Source organism: Neopsephotus bourkii, unplaced genomic scaffold, assembly GCF_033783945.1.
Source record: "Neopsephotus bourkii isolate Nb327-2 ecotype Australia unplaced genomic scaffold, CSIRO-AGI_Nbou_v1 NB_973, whole genome shotgun sequence".
NCBI lineage: Eukaryota > Metazoa > Chordata > Aves > Psittaciformes > Psittacidae > Neopsephotus > Neopsephotus bourkii.
Genome location: NW_026901467.1, coordinates 767,102 through 786,962, shown reverse-complemented (window position 1 = coordinate 786,962; position 19,861 = coordinate 767,102). Strand labels below are relative to the sequence as shown.

Below are 19,861 nucleotides of genomic sequence, written 5' to 3'. Positions count from 1 at the left end.
ATAGAAACTTTCCTGTGGCTGTTACATTGCAGACGCTGCACCAGTAGAACTGCAGTCATATTACTCACTTATTAAAAGGAAAAACTTTGCAACTTGAAGACATGATTAAAATAAAAATCAGAATTACTGTGTTGACAAATACGTGTCTAAACTAAAAATCAGAATGTTTGGTTGATGTCACTTCCTTCCCATGAGAAACAAGCTGATACTCCATCAATTGGTTTTGTGCCTCTTGGAGAGTGGTATGTTGGTTGCACTCTAGAATACGCCTGTGCTATGCAACAGAGAATGCTATAGGCACTCATAAGCTAGTATGTTTGTACAGTTTTCTGACTAACTAGTCTAATTAACTAGTTCAATGATTAGAGCAACCTAATTACATTAATGCAGGGATGCTCTTGAGTTCTTAGCCCTGCTTTTCCCTTGTTTCTGGCTTGCAGCGTGATTGCGTTATTGTCTTGCCTCTGTTTTGAAAAATAAGCATGATTGTTAATACTTGAGGGCTTTTCCACCAGCTCCACTGCATCAGATTTGCAAAATATTTATGATTTAGATGAACATTGTACTTGTAGCCCCTGTTTTTCCTTTATTAGCTCATACTGATTTGTAGTTATTGATGATTAAACCAAAAATATTTCCTGGTTGTCACTAATTTGTGGTTTTTAGGTGAGGGAAAGCTACATACTGTGTAGAAAAATATTTTGAGGATTTGTAGAGGGATTGCTAGATGTCATATCTGTTCATTTAATGCTATATTGTGAGGTCAAACAGAATCTGAGGAAGTTACACTTTAAGTTAGGTGGTCAGAGCACGTACGTTCTATACCTATAATTATGACACTTCTGGATTAGATAGTCACTTCTGTTCTTCACATCTCGGTACATAAATAGTAGTTGGGCTTGCATATTGATGAGAAGTAGATATTAATCTAAGCATTTCAGAGCAAGGTTCGAAAGAAGGGATAAAACATTTTAACTTCCTGTTTCTCAGTTACAATTCCTGCGTCAAGAGCAGCTCTGTTTAATGTATAGCAGTATTCCAATGAAGTATAGCAACTATCTTTGGAACAGAGACTAGAACTTATATTCTCCATTATTCCTATCAGTTGTATCACATATATATAATGTATTATTTAATGCATTAGACTCATGCCCAGCATGACTTCCAATAGAAGTTAATCTTGAGGCTTTGTAAAAGATGCTGAAAAAGATATGTAAATATGGAAGAAATGGGAGACAGAGGAGTGAAATTGCTTTCAAATGCAGACTGTTCTGAGAGCAGTTATGATCCCAGCTGAAATCGGAATGGTGGTGACATGCCTGTAGGTGGACGGTGGCAAGTTACATAGGTTGGCCTGGTGTATTGCATGCTTCCAGGAGAAGGCTTGTTTGGTAATGAGGGACTTAATAGTTAAGAAATGTTAAGCATCAGAACTATTATTTTTAGAAACTGATGGAGAATGGATATTAAATTTACTTGAGCAGTGTTATTTGTGGTTGATCACAATTACTAGCTAAGTTCCAAGGTAACTTTGGTTTTGTTGCAGTCTCAATTGTACTTTTCAATAATGTGCAAACACCTGTGTAATTTTACTTACTGATGCCTATTCTGTCTCTTTTTCCCAAGGATTCCGAATATTAATACGGGAAGCTTGATTGCACTGTGTGTTTCTAATATCTTTTTCATGCTTCCCTGGCAGTTTGCTCAGTTTGTTCTCCTAACACAGGTAAGATTATATTCACCTCTTTATTTTATCTAGGTAAATTGACTGTCATGGACAGACAGCCACTGGATTCACAACTATACGGATGCTTTCCTTTTAGCCAGATATCATTTTTCCTCTCCGGGAAGATTCACACCATTTAGCGCATCAATATTTTCCTAGTCTGAAACTTAAAAATTGACCATTTACACCACTCAGCATTCTGGTTCTGGGAGCAGAAAATTTATTTTCCCCTTAAAAGCAGCCACCAGCCTGAGATCAGTGTATTAGAACAAGTGCAGAACAAGAACAAACTTAGTATATTGAAGTACAGAAATAAAAAAGGTATCGATCTTGGATCTCTTTAGGCTGTTCTAAATTTTTAAATGGAGCAATGTTTGCATGGCATGTAATATCTGGCATGATTTTGCATGATTTCCTATTTAATTTTAATGAGCCTGTCAATCGTGGCATAATATTAGTGTCTGAGAGTTTAAACAGTTGAGATAACTTTAGCAAGTGTTGAAATACAGCAAATGCTAATGTGCACAGAAGGCTACTGTCATATAGCACACTTTCTTAGTGTTCAAACTGATTGAAATACAGCCCACTGATTGAAATCTGTCTATGTCTCCATCCCTTTTCATTTGTCTGTCTTACTTGGATGTTGCCTGGCTTGAGTTGACAGCTTTGGACAATCAATATATGCTGCGATATGAAAGTTTTCTAACTGCAGAAGAGGAAGCCATTAAATTCTGTAAAAATTATCACTGTAATGTGTTCAAATGCTGGGCCTAAAATTTGAAATTGCAGATTCATAATGTCATTAATTTCCTAGGTGGCTTTTAGTAGAATCATAGAGTAAGTTAGGTTTGGAAAGGACCTTAAGTTCATTTAGTTCCAACCCTCCTGCTGTGGGCAGGGACACCACGCACTAAACCATGTCAACCAAGACCCCCTCCAGCCTGGCCTTGAACACTGCCAGGGACAGAGCATTCACAACAACTAAGCTGTCTAATCAATCACTCTCATTTTTCTCAGCAGCAAATTATGGGTATTCCTGTACTTTGCTGAAAAGTTAAGGCTAAAAAATGTTGATGAAAGGTTCTTTTGGTTGGTTGGGGAGTTTTGGTTGGTTGGCTTTTTTACATCTAAGGGTGAAAGATGATGTTTTAGTGCTGGGTTTTGGTGACTTAGGTTTTTATAAGTACTTAGCAAATAAGTAGCAAACAAAGTTAATGATTCTTTGAGTAACTAAATCTCTTTTCAGTATGAATAGCTAATGATTGTTTCAATAATCTTTCATTTTTGTATGAATGTGTATACCACTGCAGATTGTTTTAACTTCTCTTTCACTTTTGATTCTAGATAGCTTCATTGTTTGCTGTGTGTATTATGGGTTATATTGACTCCTGCAAATTACAGAAGATACTCACTGCTCATATGGTAATGCTTTTTAAAAAAGTTAAATCCCCTCAAGTAGGTCAGAACACCAAAAGACCCTTTTTGTCTGCAGTGTTTTCCTTAGTTGCAAGGTGGTTGAAAAGATACAATAATAAGGGATGGAGGGGCCTGTATATGAATATTTGATCTTATGCATAATTATATCACAGTGTTAGAAACTAGGATCCCTGTGGTGCACAGGAGTTTTTGAACTCCAGAAAGCCTGCCAACCTAAAAGATATGTAGAAATATTTTTCTTTCCTTTCTCTCTGTTCATGGACTTGAAGATACTGCCTCAAGCAATGCACTGGAAAACAGACCAAGTAATTAGGTAGAAAGGTAAAAAAGGCAGCTTTCATCTCAGGCCGTATGTTAGCAGAAACGAGATAATAAGGTGTTATTAAGTCAAAATTAGAGAATACACTCTTTATCACTGGGGATGAAGAACCCCAACTAAAACTGGACTTGGAAGACTGTTGTAGTCTTGACCATTCAGAGGTGTTGTGGCTGGGGAGATGTTTAGAAAGGAGGACAAAGAAGATAAACTATTAGTCTGAGGGAAAACCATTTTTTCATACATGGGTGAGAAAGCAAGGGAACATAAGTAAAAAGTATGCAAGTTTCTGTATAATTATCTTATTTTCAGGCTTAAGATTAAGATAATCACAAGTTTTACTACAAGTTTTGCTGTTTAAAGTGAGATTACTTGTAAACTCAGCAGAAAGAGAATGTTTACCACAGAAAAGCTTTGAGCAAAATGGTATTTCATACGTTTTCAAATGTATTTTGAAATACAGGAAATGATAAAATAAGGGAAGTGGCAAGTTCTTATATCTTTCTGACATAAACCTGGAACACCAAATGCTTGTTCCCAGTCAAATTTGCCAAGAAAACTTGCAAATAATCATCTCAGTTTAATAATCTTCTGACAGAAGCAGGATGAAATACTTAAGCCTTTCCACTTATGTCAATAGCTGTATCATATTTTTGGTGCCAAAGTGTCATAAAAAGCCACTTTTCAGTTAGCTAGGCAGTTAGGTTATATCACAGAGAAAGCTTAATGAGGCTGTGTACACTGCCAGTCTGTGTTTTGTGGTGGTTTTAGTTTTTGCAGTCACCCCCCCTTCTGTGTGGAAAATGAAAGCCTATGTCAGGAGGGGAAGAGAAAAGCTTGCATATTTCAAAAGTAACTACATTCTTTTTCTTTAGTCCTCTGTGTAGAAGACAGATTGATCATTGATTTTACTCTCCAAGACAGAAAATGTAATTCAGCTTGCTTTCTGTTAAAAAGAAAGCACAGTAGATGAGGATGACAGATAAAAAATGTATATCAGCCTTGACTTTCAACCTCATATAATTAAGTGTGTATAATCAGAGTGCTGCTTCCTTGCCTTTGGTGAAGAGTATATGTTAAATATATACTTCTCGGTTTGGAAGAAAGAAGACAACAAACATTTTGTTCACCATTTCTGTGTCTGGGCAGGATTCTGAAAGATAACAAACAGGATGGAGAAATAATACTGTCATTTACTGAGTATGTTAGGAATAACTTCAAAACTGTAGCTGTTATATCATGTAGGGTGAGCTAGTCTTACGATCAAGTCTTTTTGTCTCTTAAATACTTCTAAAATATAAGTTAGCATAATAATCTACATTTGGCTACCTGTTGCCATGAAGTCCTTATAACAATTTTTTACAGACCAGTTCTGTACACTGGAGTATCAGGCTTGCACTTGCTGTGAAGTTGGTGTCTTTAAATTGAAAGCTGTTGATACAGGGTAAATGTTATACTTGGGCAGTTCTAACCTTTTCTATTTTAAATCTAATTATTTTTATTGTCTTTCAGGTAGCTCTTGTAGTGTGTTTTATTCTGATGTTTGGTAATTCAATGTTATTGACATCATATTATGCTGCATCTTTAGTAGTTATCTGGGTAAGTTGAGAAAAAAACCTCATTTAACACACTAAGATTGTAATGCTGTACTGTTATGTATGTGTTGATATAAAATGTGAAACTGCTGCATTACCAGATAGTTGAGAAATCTTTCACATGAGAAACAGAATTATACTTACAAGATAGTTTATGAATGGGTAAATACTAATTAAAAACCCCATGTATTTATACCAAGACCTCTTCATAAGAGAAATTAAGTTAATGTTAGAGTCATGGAATGGCTTGTGTTGGAAGGGAGATTAAAGCTCACACATTTCCAACCCCCTGCCACAGGAAGGGACACCTTCCACTAGAGCAGGTCGCTCTAAGCTCCGTCCAACCCAGCCTTGAACACTGCCAGGTATGGGGCAGCCACAGCTTCTCTGGGCACCCTGTGCCAGCGCCTCAGCACCCTCACAGGGAAGAACTTCTGCCTAAGAGCTCATCTCAATCTCCCCTCTGTCAGGTTAAAGCCATTCCCCTTGTACTGTCCCTGCAGGCCCTTGTCCAAAGCCCCTCTCCAGGTTTCTTGTAGCCCCTTTAGGCACTGGAGTTGCTGTAAGGTCTCCCCTTAAGGAGCCTCCTCTTCTCCAGGCTGAACCAGCCCAGTTCTCTCAGCCTGGCTTCAGAGCTGCTTCAGGCTTAGTTCTCTTGTTATTATATTTTTCCTGTTTTTATAGAAATTTAAAATTTATCACGTATGTGTTCTTGACCAGAGTAATTGGGAGACAAGAACATAAGCAAGGACCAGTTTAAATGCTTCTTTACTGATTGTTAAAACAGAAATACAGGACAAATGATGAAAACTGGTTCAAGACTGTTCAACACTGCTGAGTCATACTACCCTGTTAGTGAAATTACTCACTGAAGGCTCTTCATCTAATAATTCATTATCTTAATTTTTCCTTAAATACAAATAACAACTCTCAACCTCTTTCAGTTTCCTATAGGTTCTCTTAATGGATTTATGTACATAGGAAATAGGAGATAAGATTGTGTGGACAGATCTAGTTTAGCATACTACAAATCGTCTCCATTTCTGATTCCTGTTGCCTCTCCAAGAAGGTTGGGCTGTAACAGCATATGTAATTCAGTTTCCCATCGGCTTTGATTCAAAGAAGCTTAAAACTCTGTAATACAGAATCATACTCGTTAAGGAGTAGAATAGTCTTCCATTAATTGTATATAAACTGCAGTAAGAGATTTTATCTTAGTGTATTTTGCCAGTGCAGGATGAAATCAGGATATTATATATTCATATTTAGTTTGTATTAATTATGTAGGGGGAGTTAATAAATAGCTGTGTGGCACAACAAACAGAAAAAAAACTCTCATCCAGGGTACTGGAATATTTTGTTACTATATGATACCTGAAAATGTACATTGATTTTTTATTATTAGGGAATTCTTGAATTGAGTCCAAAAGTCTTGAAAAGCAGCAGAAGAGAAATCTATGTATGGGTAAGGAATATCCTATATTTTGAATTTCAGAATATGGCTTTTTGTTTTAGTGAAATACAGGAAAGACTTCTGGTTTAGTAGTAACTGTAGATACTTGCTTTATACTTTCTTCAAATTCTAACTTGAGATGATCTTGAGAAAGTACTATAAATCAGCAAATTCCTCCAGAGATTTGAATGACCAGAGTCGTACAGCCTGATAATATGGAGAGCCTATTGTGAGAAGTAATCCCTACACACTGGTGTGTGTGAAACAGAAGTGAGAGTTAGGCTGTCCTACTTAAAGTTGACTATGGTACCACCTCTGCTACAATGCTGTGTGCAGCAGTAGAGCCATAATATAAATCAGTTGCACAACATTATTTCATCTGTAATAGGAAATACAAATAAACCATTAAAACACCCCAGAGTACTGAAGCTTGGGGAGTGTATTTGGTTAGGAATGATTGTGTTTGTTGGTGACAACATAGGGGAATTTGTAACTAGTAGCTAAATTTAGTGAGCCTTTTGAAAAAAGGGAATGTTTTTTTAGAAGTTTGTTGAGACATGTTAATTTCATTCTGAATATATATATATATATTCTTTTTAAGGTTATTGAAGGATGTGCCTGGTTATTTGGGACAGTCACCTTGAAATCCCTAACTTCCTTAGTGTTTGGAATAGCTGATGATGTAAGTTATCTGAGTATATGTTTAGTGTCTTCCAAAAAATGTTTAACTCTGAATTGGCATCTTACTGATACACTTTCCTGAAATCCCAAGATTTGTATTGCATAAATGGGAGGATTGCATATTTGCTTTCTCATTTGCTATATATTATTACTTTTAGGTGTTATTACTACAGTTTGTATAAAGGCAAATGTTTTTAGTCATGTGTTAGTAAAACACTCTGGTGTGTTTGTTTTTAAATCCGGATTTAGAGAGCTTTATTTTGGATATCTTCTACCTACACCTTTATTTATTTACTCAATTTCTTAGTTCACTTTCCTCTGAAGCTAATTTTTAAGATGCTTTTGAATTCCTTGTTGTAACTAGGGCTCCTTGCTTCACTTCAGCCTCTTTATTGTCAGATGCTACTGCTAAAAGCCTGTGTACAGATATGCATCAGGGGCAAAAGATGGGAAGCTCGTACCTTAAAATAGGAGTATGCATAATTATTGTTGAACCCAGTTGCAATGGTAACAGCCTTTTTACGCTGTTTTCTCCTTTTTACTTAACACAGTCCAAACTGTGTTACACTCAAAGATGTCATTTAATAGATTTTTGGTGTTCCTATAATAATGTTGTAAATGACACAAACTTCTGTTCTAATTAAAAATGTTTCTCATATATATTTAAAGTACTTTGTTGTGGAATACAGGTCAGGTTTTGCTTACTACATCTTTTTTTTCTTTCTTCTTCCCTCCTACCTGTGTATCCTACCAGGCTCACATAGGAAACATATTGAAATCTAAATTTATTGGCTACAAGGATTTTGATACGTTAATGTATACTTGTGCTGCAGAGTTTGACTTCATGGAAAAAGAGGTAATTAGATCAAATAGATGATTATGGAAGAGGGAACTTCTTGTTCTATCTTAATTCATAACTTAAAACATCTGAGAGCCATAACCTCCTACTGCCATCGTAAGTTCAAGTACTTAGTCATGAAATTAGACAAATTATTGGACTTAAGCTAAATTTAACTGGTTTGATTTCTTCTAAATGAAGTAAAACCAAAACTGAGTTTTGATTTTGGATCTAAGAACTGTGTTTGTTTGTATGAAAGAAGTGCTTGCTCAGGGATGTATGAAAGGTTACTTCAGATTTGATGGGGCTGTCAGGACCTGGTTTAAAATATCTTGAAAATGAACTGAGAGCTGCAAAGATCTTGTGTGGTAGTTTTAGATTACAGAAAAGCATCCTAGTTTAATGTTAGTAGACTTTTCTTCGTTCGTCAGTATCTAGATAGGCATAACCTATAAGCAGTCTAAATTTCAACACATAGCACTCAAATTCAGATGAGATACAACTGCTTTTCAATCTTTGGATGGCTTGCCAGAGAACTGGGAATAATTGGTAATGACTCTAGTAGTGCTATGATCTCTGGTGTGATTTGAATTTCTTTAAGCTTGCTTTGTTCTTGCTGTATATTTAATTTTACATATTACTGAAGGAAGAACTCTATATGGTTTTCTTTAAAATTACTATTGAAGTGATTATAGGTGAAAGGGAAGCAATTAATGCAGTTTATTTCCATCATAGACTCCAGTAAGGTACACAAAGACTCTGCTGTTGCCAGTTGTTCTGGTTGTTTTGGGGGTAATCATCAAAAGGGTAAGTGATTGTTTTAATGAATTATCTTTACCTTCAGTTCACTTTTCTGATTGCTTTGAAGGCATCATTAGATACGTTGAGATGGGAAGAAGTTAATGTGGTGGCTGGGTGCCTTCCAAGCAGTGTTCTTATTCTCCATCCTCAGGGTAAAAAAAAAGTTGAAAAAGGACAAGGAGCTCACTCACTGATTTAATGTCATGAGCAAGACAGACTTGAATTGGGGAAAATGAATTTAATTTATTGTCAGTTAAAAATAGATTAGGATTCTGAAAAACAAAAGCCAAACATAAACCAGCTTCCCTTCATCCCCACCCCCTTCTTCCCAGGCGCAGTGGGCCACTTCCACAGGTTTCAAGTCTTCAAAGAACTGCTCCAGCAAGGGTGCTTTCCATAGGGTACAGTTCTTCAGGGACAGACTGCTCCAATGTGTGTCCCTCACAGATTGCTGCTCCTGCCAGAAAACCTGCTCCTGTGTGAGCTCCTCTCCAAGAGCTGCAGTTCCTGCCAGGAGCTGCAATTCATTCCAGGAGCTGGGCTCTCCATGGGTTTCAGCTTCCTTCAGGGCATGTCCACCTGCTCCGGCATGTTGTCCTCCACAAGCTGCAGGGTGATCATCTGCTCCAGCATGGTCCTCCATGGGCTGTAGTCTGAAAACCTACGTCACTGTGGTCTCCAAGAGATGCAGGGGAACTTCTGCTCTGGCACCTGGACCTCCTTGATTTAACCTTGGTGTCTTCAGGGATGTTTCTCTCCCAGTTTTCCCACTGCTGTCTCATAAAGCTGTTGCACAGTATTTTTTATCTTTTCTTAGATGTGTTATCAACAGAGGAACCACCAGTGTCAACTGATGAGCTCAGCTTTGGCCATTGGTAGATCTGTTTTGAAGCTGGCTCTGTCACACAGAAGCCACCCCTGCAGCCCCTCTGCTACCAGAACCTTACCATGAAAACCCAGTGCAGTTAGATGCAGGGTTTCAAAATACCTACTTAAATTTCTGTGTTCTCTTTACATAAATTTCTACAGAGGTTCAGTCCTGAGTCAGTGGTAAAACTTGCTTTGATGTTAAGTGCCCCCCAGAATTTTGTCACTTAAGCTGATGAGTGCTATAACTGAAGTTTATAACTGTTTTTGTAAATTTGATTATGTATAATCCATGTAAAAACAGCTTACAGTTTATACAGGAACAGATGGGATAACTGCTAACGGCCTGGCTAATTAAACATCCTCAAAAAGAAGTTTCTACTAAAACATTCTATGCCTTTTTTCTTGCCATTATCTTCCAAATGAGATTACTCAGGTGTAATTTAACGTAGCAAATGTTGAAAATGCTTCAGAAGCTTTAGAATGCTTTTGAAAGTTTATTCATACTTGTTGTTGGCTCTTGTTTTCTTCAGGCAATTAAACATCTTACGTGGTCCTTATCTCAGGCGGGCCAGTGTGAAAGGTAAATATTGTCTTCTTTTTCAATGTAAAACTGAATTAACTGCTGGAAGTTTGATTCACTGTCTGATAAATAGTTCATAATTCCACATTATGTTGGTCCTTTTTGAAAGGTAAATTATGTATAGTTGAGTTACTGAATGGTTTGGATATACTCTATGTAGTATTTTTTATAGGATGTCTAAAAGTAAGTTTAGCTGCTTAACTTAGTTTTAGACATCTTAACCCTCTTCTCCACAGATTTTCTATGTAATACTTTTTCTGCTCTCTTCCTAAATCAGTATTTATTTATGTGCCTATTTGCTTTTCTCCTATAATCAGTGAATGAAAATTCTTCCCCATTAATTTTTTTCTATCCAGGTTATAAAGATACCTGAGTTTCATTTTTAGGAAGGGATCCCAACCGAATCTGTTTTGTTTTCTAACTGTCTGTAATCCATGCTCTACCAGCCATTTGGCATCATCTGTTTGTGCTGTGATCAAGAGCAATCAGTTTGTCTGACTGAATGTAGTTATTACCCCGACATATCACTGACCATTTCTGTGATTTCTGCTTTCCATCGTCTAATGACTGTTACCAAAATTTCCACAGATGGGAGCAGGATTCAGCATCCTGTCTTCACACACGTTTTTGAAGAAGTATACTTGATTTTGACTCTTCACATTTGTATTTCCTTCTGAGAATCCAAAATTAATCTATATAGTACCTCGGTAAATAAGTGACTCTACTTTTGGTACCAGTGCTCTGCCTGTTTTATGCTGCTGAGATTTAATTTTCTAAATAAGCTGTTCTATAGATAAAATAATGAATGGAAGTAATTAAAAAGCTGCTAAAAATAATCTTAGTTTTCCAAATTTTTCCAAACAGATATAGGTATTGAGGAAGATAGTTAACTGATTAGCGCGGTGTATTTCAAAGCTTGCTATAGAGGGGGAAAAAACATAATCTGTGCAGGCATTGGTTTATGCTTACTGGATTAGCTTAGTCGTTTAGAGCTGCTATAGATGACTTTAAGGTAAAACCAGGGCTTCTGTAGTACATAAATAATGTGGTTTTCTGTTTTTCATTCAGAGAGGAACGTTTTAACCAGGGTGAGGTAAGATTCTTTTTCTACACTATTTCATTTGTGTGTTAATGCAGATATTCCAGTATTGAAATACCAATTGCTGATACGTGGTTTATTTGGTGAAATACCAGTCTGCTGATACGTGGTTTATTTGAAGCTAAGTTATTAGTATCTTTTATTCCCTGTGGGTCTGGTATGTCACCAGAATAACTCTGGAATGTTGAATAAAAAGAAACATACTAATTAATGATGGGGTGCCAGTGCAAGAGAGGGGTCTTGGACTTTTGCTGTGGCAATGCAGAAAGATGTTGAACTGGACTTTTCATTTTCCCAGTGTAGACTTAGAAGAAGACTGATTCCTTTACCAGGGTTTCACATAGAATCATAGAATTGTAGAATAGTTGGGGTTGGAAAGGACCTTAAGATCATCAAGTTCCAACCCCCCTGCCATGGGCAGGGACACCTCGCTCTAAACCATATCACCCAAGGCCTCGTCCAACCTGGACTTGACCACTGCCAGGGATGGAGCATTCACAACCTCCCTGGGCAACCTATTCCAGTGCCTCACCACCCTTACAGGAAAGGATTTCCTCCTTATATCCAATCTAAACTTCCCCTGTTTAAGTTTTAACCCATTACCCCTTGTCCTATCACTACAGTCCCTAATGAAGAGTCCATCCCCAGCATCCCTATAGGCCCCCTTCAGATACCAGAAGGCTGCTATGAGGTCTCCACGCAGCCTTCTCTTCTCCAGGCTGAACAGCCCCAACTTTCTCAGCCTATCTTCATATGGGAGGTGCTCCAGTCCCCTGATCATCCTCATGGCCCTCCTCTGGACTTGTTCCAACAGATCCATGTCCTTTTTATGTTGAGGACACCAGAACTGCACACAATACTCCAAGTGAGGTCTCACAAGAGCAGAATAAAGGGGCAGGATCATGAGTTGTTAAAATTCTGTTTCGAGACATGCCATAGTGAAAAGGATTCTACATGTGGTTCTTTTGATAAAATTATGCCCAAAAATGTACTGCATCCAGCTCTGGAGTCCTCAGCACAGGAAAGATGTGCACATGTTGGAGCAGGTCCAGAGGAGCTCATGGAGATGCTGTAAGGGCTGGAGCAGCTCTGTTCTGGAGGCAGGCTGAGAGAGCTGGGCTGGTTCAGCCTGGGGAAGAGAGGGGGAACGTACTGCTATCTTTCAGTACTTAAAGGGAGCTTACACGAAAGATAGGGACAGGCTTCTGTAACAGGGCCTGTTTTGATAGGACAAAGCATAATGGTTTTAAACTATCAGAGGGTAGATTTAGACTAGATACAATGAAAATATTTCTTATGATGAGGATAGTGAGACACTGGCAGAGGGAAGCTGTGGCTGCCCCATCCCTGGCAGTGTTCAAGGCTCGATTGGACGGGGCTTAGAGCCACCTGGTCTAGTGGAAGGTGTCCCTGCCCGTGGAAGGTGTTCCTGCCCATGGCAGGGAAGTTGGACTAGATGACCTTTAAAAAGGTCCCTTCCAACCCATCCCTAGGATTCTGTGAAATATAATTGAATGGTAGATCTCTTATGTGGTTTTGTTATTTGCAAGTGAGTGAGGACAATGTAAAATGTTCTTAGCAGCAGGTTTATTTGTGGTTTGTGCTATGGGAGTCTCATGCCATTCAAAATGTGATAATCAGAGCCATTTTTGCAATCAGTGCTTTTATCTCTGATTTATCACAGCACTTGTGGAAGTTCTAAGTTCAGTGTTAAGAGTGGTGACATCTCTGATGCTGTTTAACCATTTCTGAAAATACTAAAGAAAGCTGCCTGTGATTGTGTGATTACCAAGGATGATTTTTATTTGCTTCTTTCATTCCATACTTAGGTATCTTAGGTATTAAATGGTAAGGTCTCTTTGCCTCTATAAAGGGGTTATACAAGAAATGTTACATATGTTATTGTCTGCTTATGTTTTAAACTCTTCTGCGTAGCTAGCCATTTCTTCAGCTTCTTTTGGGTTTATTGTTAATGTTTGTCCTTATACAAATGAAAAGTATGCAAATATTCTGTTTCTGTGTGTTTGTTGGGGTTTTTTTGCAGCTGGTGTACCATGCACTGCAGCTGTTGGCATACAGTGTCCTAGCTATTTTAATCATGAGACTGAAACTGTTTTTGACACCACATCTATGTGTTATGGCTTCCTTGGTGTGTTCAAAACAGGTAAGGTCTGTTTTTAATCCTATAGCTATCTCACTGTTTTTAATGTTACCCAGATATATATCTGAAAGCAAATATCAGTATGTGTAATTGCTGAATCTGAGTGTACCAGTTAGAATAAACCAGATTATATTGCTTGTTCAGAAATGTGGTTACACAAGTTCTGTTTGCCCCTCTCCCCAGATAAAGCAAATGTAATGTTTTATGCAGTTTGTCCAATTGTTATTATAGGCGTTGAAATGCTGTGTATTGAGCTTGTGCACAGGGAGTCATTCACTAGCTTTTACTGTATTTACACTTCTGTACCATTGCATGTTTTTTATTGACTATTGATTTTATGCAAACATTGTTTGACTGTTTACACTGTGTTTTCACAGCTCTTTCCAGCTTACTGCCTTGTAATTAACTACTCATTTCACATATTTATGAGTATTTGCTCAGTTCAAGAAATGGAAGAGTAGGCTATAAAGCAACATTAACCTTATATCCCCAAAATCTGCTTTTCTGATGTTTTTGGAAATCTGTAGTATAATCTCTAATCCATGTACTACAGGTAGGAACTCTTGATGTAAATAGGAGATAGAAACTGTAGAAGTGCATTTAGCATTATTAAATCATCTTTACTTGCAGAATTTGACTTTAAAAGCTACATTGTCTTTTTGGCTTTTAGAATTACAAATATGATGCCCTATACTCAGTAAATATGAATAGTTATGAGATCTCACTGAAGTTTAGCATAGAAGCAATAGCAGAGATGTTTCATATTATAATATATGTTAGGTTTCTTATAGAGAAATAAAAACGAGTTGTGCTACATACAACATTGCAGAATTGTTGTCTAGAATTAATTGATGCTTGCATTTCAGTTGTTTGGATGGCTCTTCTGTAAAATCCAGCCCAAAACGTTGGTCTTTGCTATTTTAGCATTGATGGCTATAGAGGGATCAGCAAACCTTCAAACTCAGTGGAACATCATGGGAGAATTTAGCAATTTGCCACAGGAGGAGCTTTTAGAGTGGATAAAAGTCAATACCAGACAAGGTAAACTGTTGAATAATTTATGATGTTCCCCATTTACTATCATAATGAATATGTTACTCTACCCATTCAAGAAAAAAAGATGTATTAAATCTCTGTTCTTAGATGTTTAATTATCTAATGAGTACCCTACCTTCTTAGTGGTTTGTTTTTTCTACAGGATTACCATTAAGATATTGAAGGTTGCTTCTCTGCTTTTACTGCTTGATTCTTCATTTCAAACATGCCTTTCATTCTGTATTTCAGATGCAGTTTTTGCAGGAGCAATGCCCACCATGGCAAGTGTTAAATTGTCTACACTTCGTCCTGTTGTAAATCATCCTCACTATGAAGATGCAGGATTAAGGTAAATTTTGAAGTTGAAGATTTCTTTTTATTTGCTATTCACTCTCTTAATTTTGACGTACAGTAGGAATGTTTTGATGTTGTATTGTAAGATTTATTCAAACCCCATAGAATTCTATTTGTGATTTTAGTCAGACTGAAAAAACCCATGCAGTGTTTCTTCAGGATTTGTGTTTATCAGGAAGGATATACTGTAGGATATGATACAGCTTCCAACCTACCGGCAAAAAAAAATCAGGTTATAATTATGGAATTGAAATTAATGTGTACTGTTACATCCTTTCTCCGTTCTAGTTACTCCTGATATTGCAGACAAACTTGATTTTTTTTTTCTCAAGATAGGCAGTTGAATTATTCCTTCCAGCTTTCTGTGCTTAGTTGTCAATTTTTTCATGGTAATATATATAATTATTGAATTATTAAGATGAGTTGAAACTGAAATGTTGTAATGGAATTACTGAGTTTTGTACTTTATTTTCCAAATTTAAATGGATTTATTGGAAAAGCCCATTCATTTCTTTTGTTAATTATTTTTTTATCATAGCATTATTTTTGGTAATTTCATAAAATTGGTTAAAAGCAACAACAAACAAAACAAAAAATGCAACAAGAAAACAAGATAGAGGGGGATAAAGGAGAGGATTAGTTTTACATGCCTTAGGTCCTTAGTTCTTTGTCGTTAACTGGTTTTAACTTTTGGTTAGCTCTGAACTGGTCAGGCAGTTTGACTAGATGATCACTGTAGGTCCCTTCCAACTGAAATACTCTATGACAAAAATACAGGACAGGGAATGTTCAGGGAAAGTAAAGCAGAGATGAGACAGTGTCAGAAAATGAACAGGAGTCAGCGATGTCATGCTTTGCACAAAGGCAGATATAGTTGGGTAGTACAAGCAGGATCAGTGTTTATAAGTGATGATTTTGCTTGATTCAACATAGGCAGACATCAGGGCTTGCACTCTGCATTTAAAGATGCCCAAATTAGGGTGATAAACATGACCTTTTGTGGGGACTCTGGGCAGATGACTTCTTCTGATGACCTCCAGTCCAAGCAAGGTCATTCCTAGCCTTGAATATTGTATGGGGAATGCATTCCTTTAATATTTTTACATTTTCTGTTCACAGTAACTATGGATCTTGTTACAAAGTTGTCTCCTGCTACATAAAAAAAAAAGTTGCAATGGTGTATACATTGTTCTTGTAATCATATTTGTGAAGAAATGATCACGTTAAAGCAAATGGCACTATTAATTTAAACTTTGTTTTAGCCTAGTTGTCTTGTGAAATGAAAAGCCTTCCTGCCCAGCCTAAAGTTAGAGCTTCCGTTTTCATGCCGCGTTGCTAGCTAACTTCTGTATTTCTCTTTTTGAAGGGCCAGAACTAAAGTAGTGTATTCCATGTACAGTCGAAAACCTGCAAAAGATGTAAAAAGAGAATTGATAAAACTAGGAGCAAATTACTACATTCTGGAAGAGTCATTGTGTGTAAGCAGAAAAAAGTGAGTCATCTCTCTCTAACAAGAATGAGGTGCTGCTCAATTACATAGTCCAAGATTCGCTGGAGCTTTGCAGTGTTGATCTGTGCTTTATTAAAGTGTCCAAAACACATTTTGTTCAGATATTAATAAGTATAATTAACTTACCCACATTAGCAACCCCATGGTCTTTGCGTGCAGCTGAAAGCTGTGCTGCATGTAGTTTTAAACTTCAGTGTAAAATATATAAGAGATTCACAAAGGAAACAAGTCATTGTGATGGCAAGAACTGATGTGTGTGTGTATAATGAAAGCCTACTATGAATAAAAGGTGCAGAATAAAAGACAGCTCCAGCACCAAGATATTATGGCCATTGCTTGTCACTGCAAATTTTGTCACATTTAAGCTGTCCTTAAGGAAAAGCTCTGTTCCTCCCCAACTCTTTTTGTCCTTTAGAACATGATTACTTTGGATTTTTTATTTTATTTTGTTTGCATTTAGAATCTCTTCTACTTCTTTGCTGTTATCTTTGACAAAATTAGGAAATTCTCTGCAGTTCTACCTTTGAAAGGTAACTCTGCAGGGAATTGATGTTGGCTTAAAAGCAAAGAGCCACTACTTTTTTTGAAGGTGGTTTTATTTCCCGAGTTTTGGTTAGAAATACTGAGTGTAAGCATTACCCTCCATTTTAAAGGAGGTTGTAAGGGTCCTGGGTAATGTATATTGTATAATTTGAGTTGGTTTATGAGCTTCCTCCTCCACATTGATTCTTAATAACTTTATCACCACAAAAGCAGGCTTTTTTTTTTTTTTCCCAAACTGTATGGGTTTTGATGTCATTTCTTCATTTTTCTTTTCTTATTCATATGTTTTTCAGGCCTGGCTGCAGTATGCCTGAAATCTGGGATGTTGAAGATCCTGTTAATAGCGGCAGAGTTCCTTTATGTACCCTTATGAGCAAGGATTCCAGGCCATATTTCTTCACAGTATTTGAAAACAGCAACTACAGAGTCTTAAAGATTCCAAGGGAATAATATTTCAATACAAAGAGCCACCAGTCTTTCAGCTTTTTAAAGTAGTAACTATAAGAATTCTAAATCAGAAATACCTTTTCTACTAGACTTAAAATGGAAAAATGTGTGTTTTATTTTTTTTTAACCATTTTAAGTGAATTCTGATTATAGAAATATCTTAAACCTAACAGTTTGGATTTCTATTTCAGGGTCAGTCCCTTGAGATTTGCTATGCAAATGATTATATGTTTGCACATTTTATTTAACACTGATCCAAAAAGAGTTAAAAGTAGCTATGGAAAGTTAACTCCATTCTCAAAACCAATGCTATTGTGAAATGGGACTGTCAGAATGTCTTAGCAAAACAGGTTTGTTTAAAGCTTTGGTGCTAGCAGCTAGGAACAAAGGAATGGTGCTATAGCATTTGGCATCACATTTCTCACGTCACTTGCATTACCCGTCTCCCTTCTGGGCAATGTGATACTAGAAATTCTCTTAAAAGTCACGTAGTTTCACTAGTCATGTCTGAGAGAAATACATGTTTTCTTTGAGAGGATTAAGAACATCATTTTGGTTCACTTAACAAATGCTTTTAAGCTTGCTTTTGAAATGGAGAAAAGTTTGTAGGCAGACTTGAAACTTCATTATTAGGTGCATGTTCTTGGAATCTTACTGATATTAAAAAAGATGACTAATAAGGGTAATATTTGCAGTGAGCAATAGTTTAGCTTCTCAGTGTCCAAGGATTTTTAGCATTCGTATGCATTCAGAATAAGCTGGCATAACATACATGACATTTTTAAGGGAAAATGCTTTATTCAGGAAAAATCTGTCATAGCCTTAGAAAGATTCTAAAATAAATTCTTCGCTGCCTTAACTAGACCTTCAGCGCCTAACTTGATGAGAAATTACCTTCAAAATTCATGCCCTATTTTCTTTCCCTCTGTAATAGGTCCTACCTGGATTTTATCATCAGCATTAAAGAGGAATGAAATTTAACCTGGTTTGTGGTATGGATGTAGTCAGTTCTGTGGGTATAATTGCTCCAACTCTATTAGACTGGTTGTGCAATTTTCCTGTCATCTTGGTGTCACACCGATATTCTAGGTAATAGAAGATTCACTTTCCTAGGTACCCAGTCCTGTAACTGACTTGGTAGAATTTGTGTGTGGTTATTGCCATTGAGAAGTATCACAGCAAGTGTCATTCTACTTCTAAAGTCAAGTGTTTCTCTGTGTATCATTCATGTCTTGGTTTTGTTTTCACTTGTTTTTCTTTGGTTCAGACATCAGTCTATTGGTATGACTGGTCTTTTTAGCCCTACTAGCATCTAGCAATATTAGATGCTATAGGAATAGCATCTGTCACGTCTGTATCAGTATCAACTAAATGGGATCTTATGATAAAGTAGTAGTGTAACAACTGATGAGTATTCTAAGACATCTTATTTTTTTAGAGATCTGTTTTATTGAGAGGGCAAGGGAGAATGGCTGAAAATGCATTAGCTTTTTAACTTTTACAGAATAGATTTTGGAAACATTTCTATAAGGAAACTATCACAAAAAGGGCTTTTGGGAAGTCACTTTTTAAAATGTTAATTGAATTCAAGGAAGTGGGGGGAGGAGATCTTTATATAAACATTGTGACTTAGTGTTACAGCACAAAAAGGAACTGTATTTTTATGAAGTTTATGCCAACTGTTGAAATGTACTTACGTGGTTAAATAAAAAAGAAAAACATGGAAATTGTTCTCATGTTTCTGATGAATGCTGCGTTTCTGCTCTTCTAGTAATTACACTGAAGTTTAATACAGTTGCAACAGCAGATGTGATGGAAGCTGAACCCTGATAATTAAACCAGACCTCCTTTTTATTTGGCATGTCAGTGCAGCAGTATGTGAAATAACAGAAAATGTCAAATACGTGTTTACAGGCAAAGTGAACTTGGAAGGCAACTCAGAATTCTTTCTCTTGTTCTAAGTTTCTAAATCCTGTTAATCAGGAGTGAAGCCCAAATACTGGTAGAAGGAAGAAATATTTGGAAGCTAAGGTTCAAAGGTCATAGAATCATAGAGTGGTTTGGGTTGGAAAGGACCTTAAGATCATCTAGTTCCAACCCGTGCCATGGGCAGGGACACCTCACACTAAACCATGTCACCCAAGACTCTGTCCAACCTGGCCTTGAACACTACCAGGGATGGGGCATTCACAACATCCTTGGGCACCCTGTGCCAGTGCCTCACCACCCTCACAGTAAAGAACTTCTTCCTTATATCTAACCTGATCTTTCCCTGTTTAAGTTTTCGCTCGTTTCCCCTTGTCCTGTCGCTACAGTCCCTAATGAAGAGTCCCTCTCCAGATGTACATTAGTAGATGTTCCTCACTGGATGGGTAGGCTGTTGTTAGTGAGTACATGACCAGACGCTCTTTTCAG

General features: G+C 37.0%; 1 protein-coding gene across 2 annotated transcripts in view; it reads left to right on the top strand.

Annotated features, from left to right (window-relative positions):
* Window positions 1-19,173, top strand: part of DPY19L1 (dpy-19 like C-mannosyltransferase 1) — a 42,620-nt gene extending 23,447 nt beyond the window's left edge. For both annotated transcript variants that reach the window (XM_061359408.1, XM_061359409.1), the window contains exons 10-23: window positions 1,627-1,726; window positions 3,071-3,148; window positions 4,992-5,078; window positions 6,480-6,539; window positions 7,129-7,209; window positions 7,963-8,064; window positions 8,782-8,853; window positions 10,248-10,297; window positions 11,366-11,390; window positions 13,441-13,560; window positions 14,424-14,598; window positions 14,842-14,941; window positions 16,313-16,438; window positions 17,293-19,173. In XM_061359408.1, the coding sequence (XP_061215392.1) occupies window positions 1,627-1,726; window positions 3,071-3,148; window positions 4,992-5,078; window positions 6,480-6,539; window positions 7,129-7,209; window positions 7,963-8,064; window positions 8,782-8,853; window positions 10,248-10,297; window positions 11,366-11,390; window positions 13,441-13,560; window positions 14,424-14,598; window positions 14,842-14,941; window positions 16,313-16,438; window positions 17,293-17,449 (1,333 nt within the window). In that variant the 3' untranslated portion in view covers window positions 17,450-19,173. The remainder of the gene's footprint in view (window positions 1-1,626; window positions 1,727-3,070; window positions 3,149-4,991; window positions 5,079-6,479; window positions 6,540-7,128; window positions 7,210-7,962; window positions 8,065-8,781; window positions 8,854-10,247; window positions 10,298-11,365; window positions 11,391-13,440; window positions 13,561-14,423; window positions 14,599-14,841; window positions 14,942-16,312; window positions 16,439-17,292) is intronic.
* Window positions 19,174-19,861: the final 688 nt, after the last annotated feature.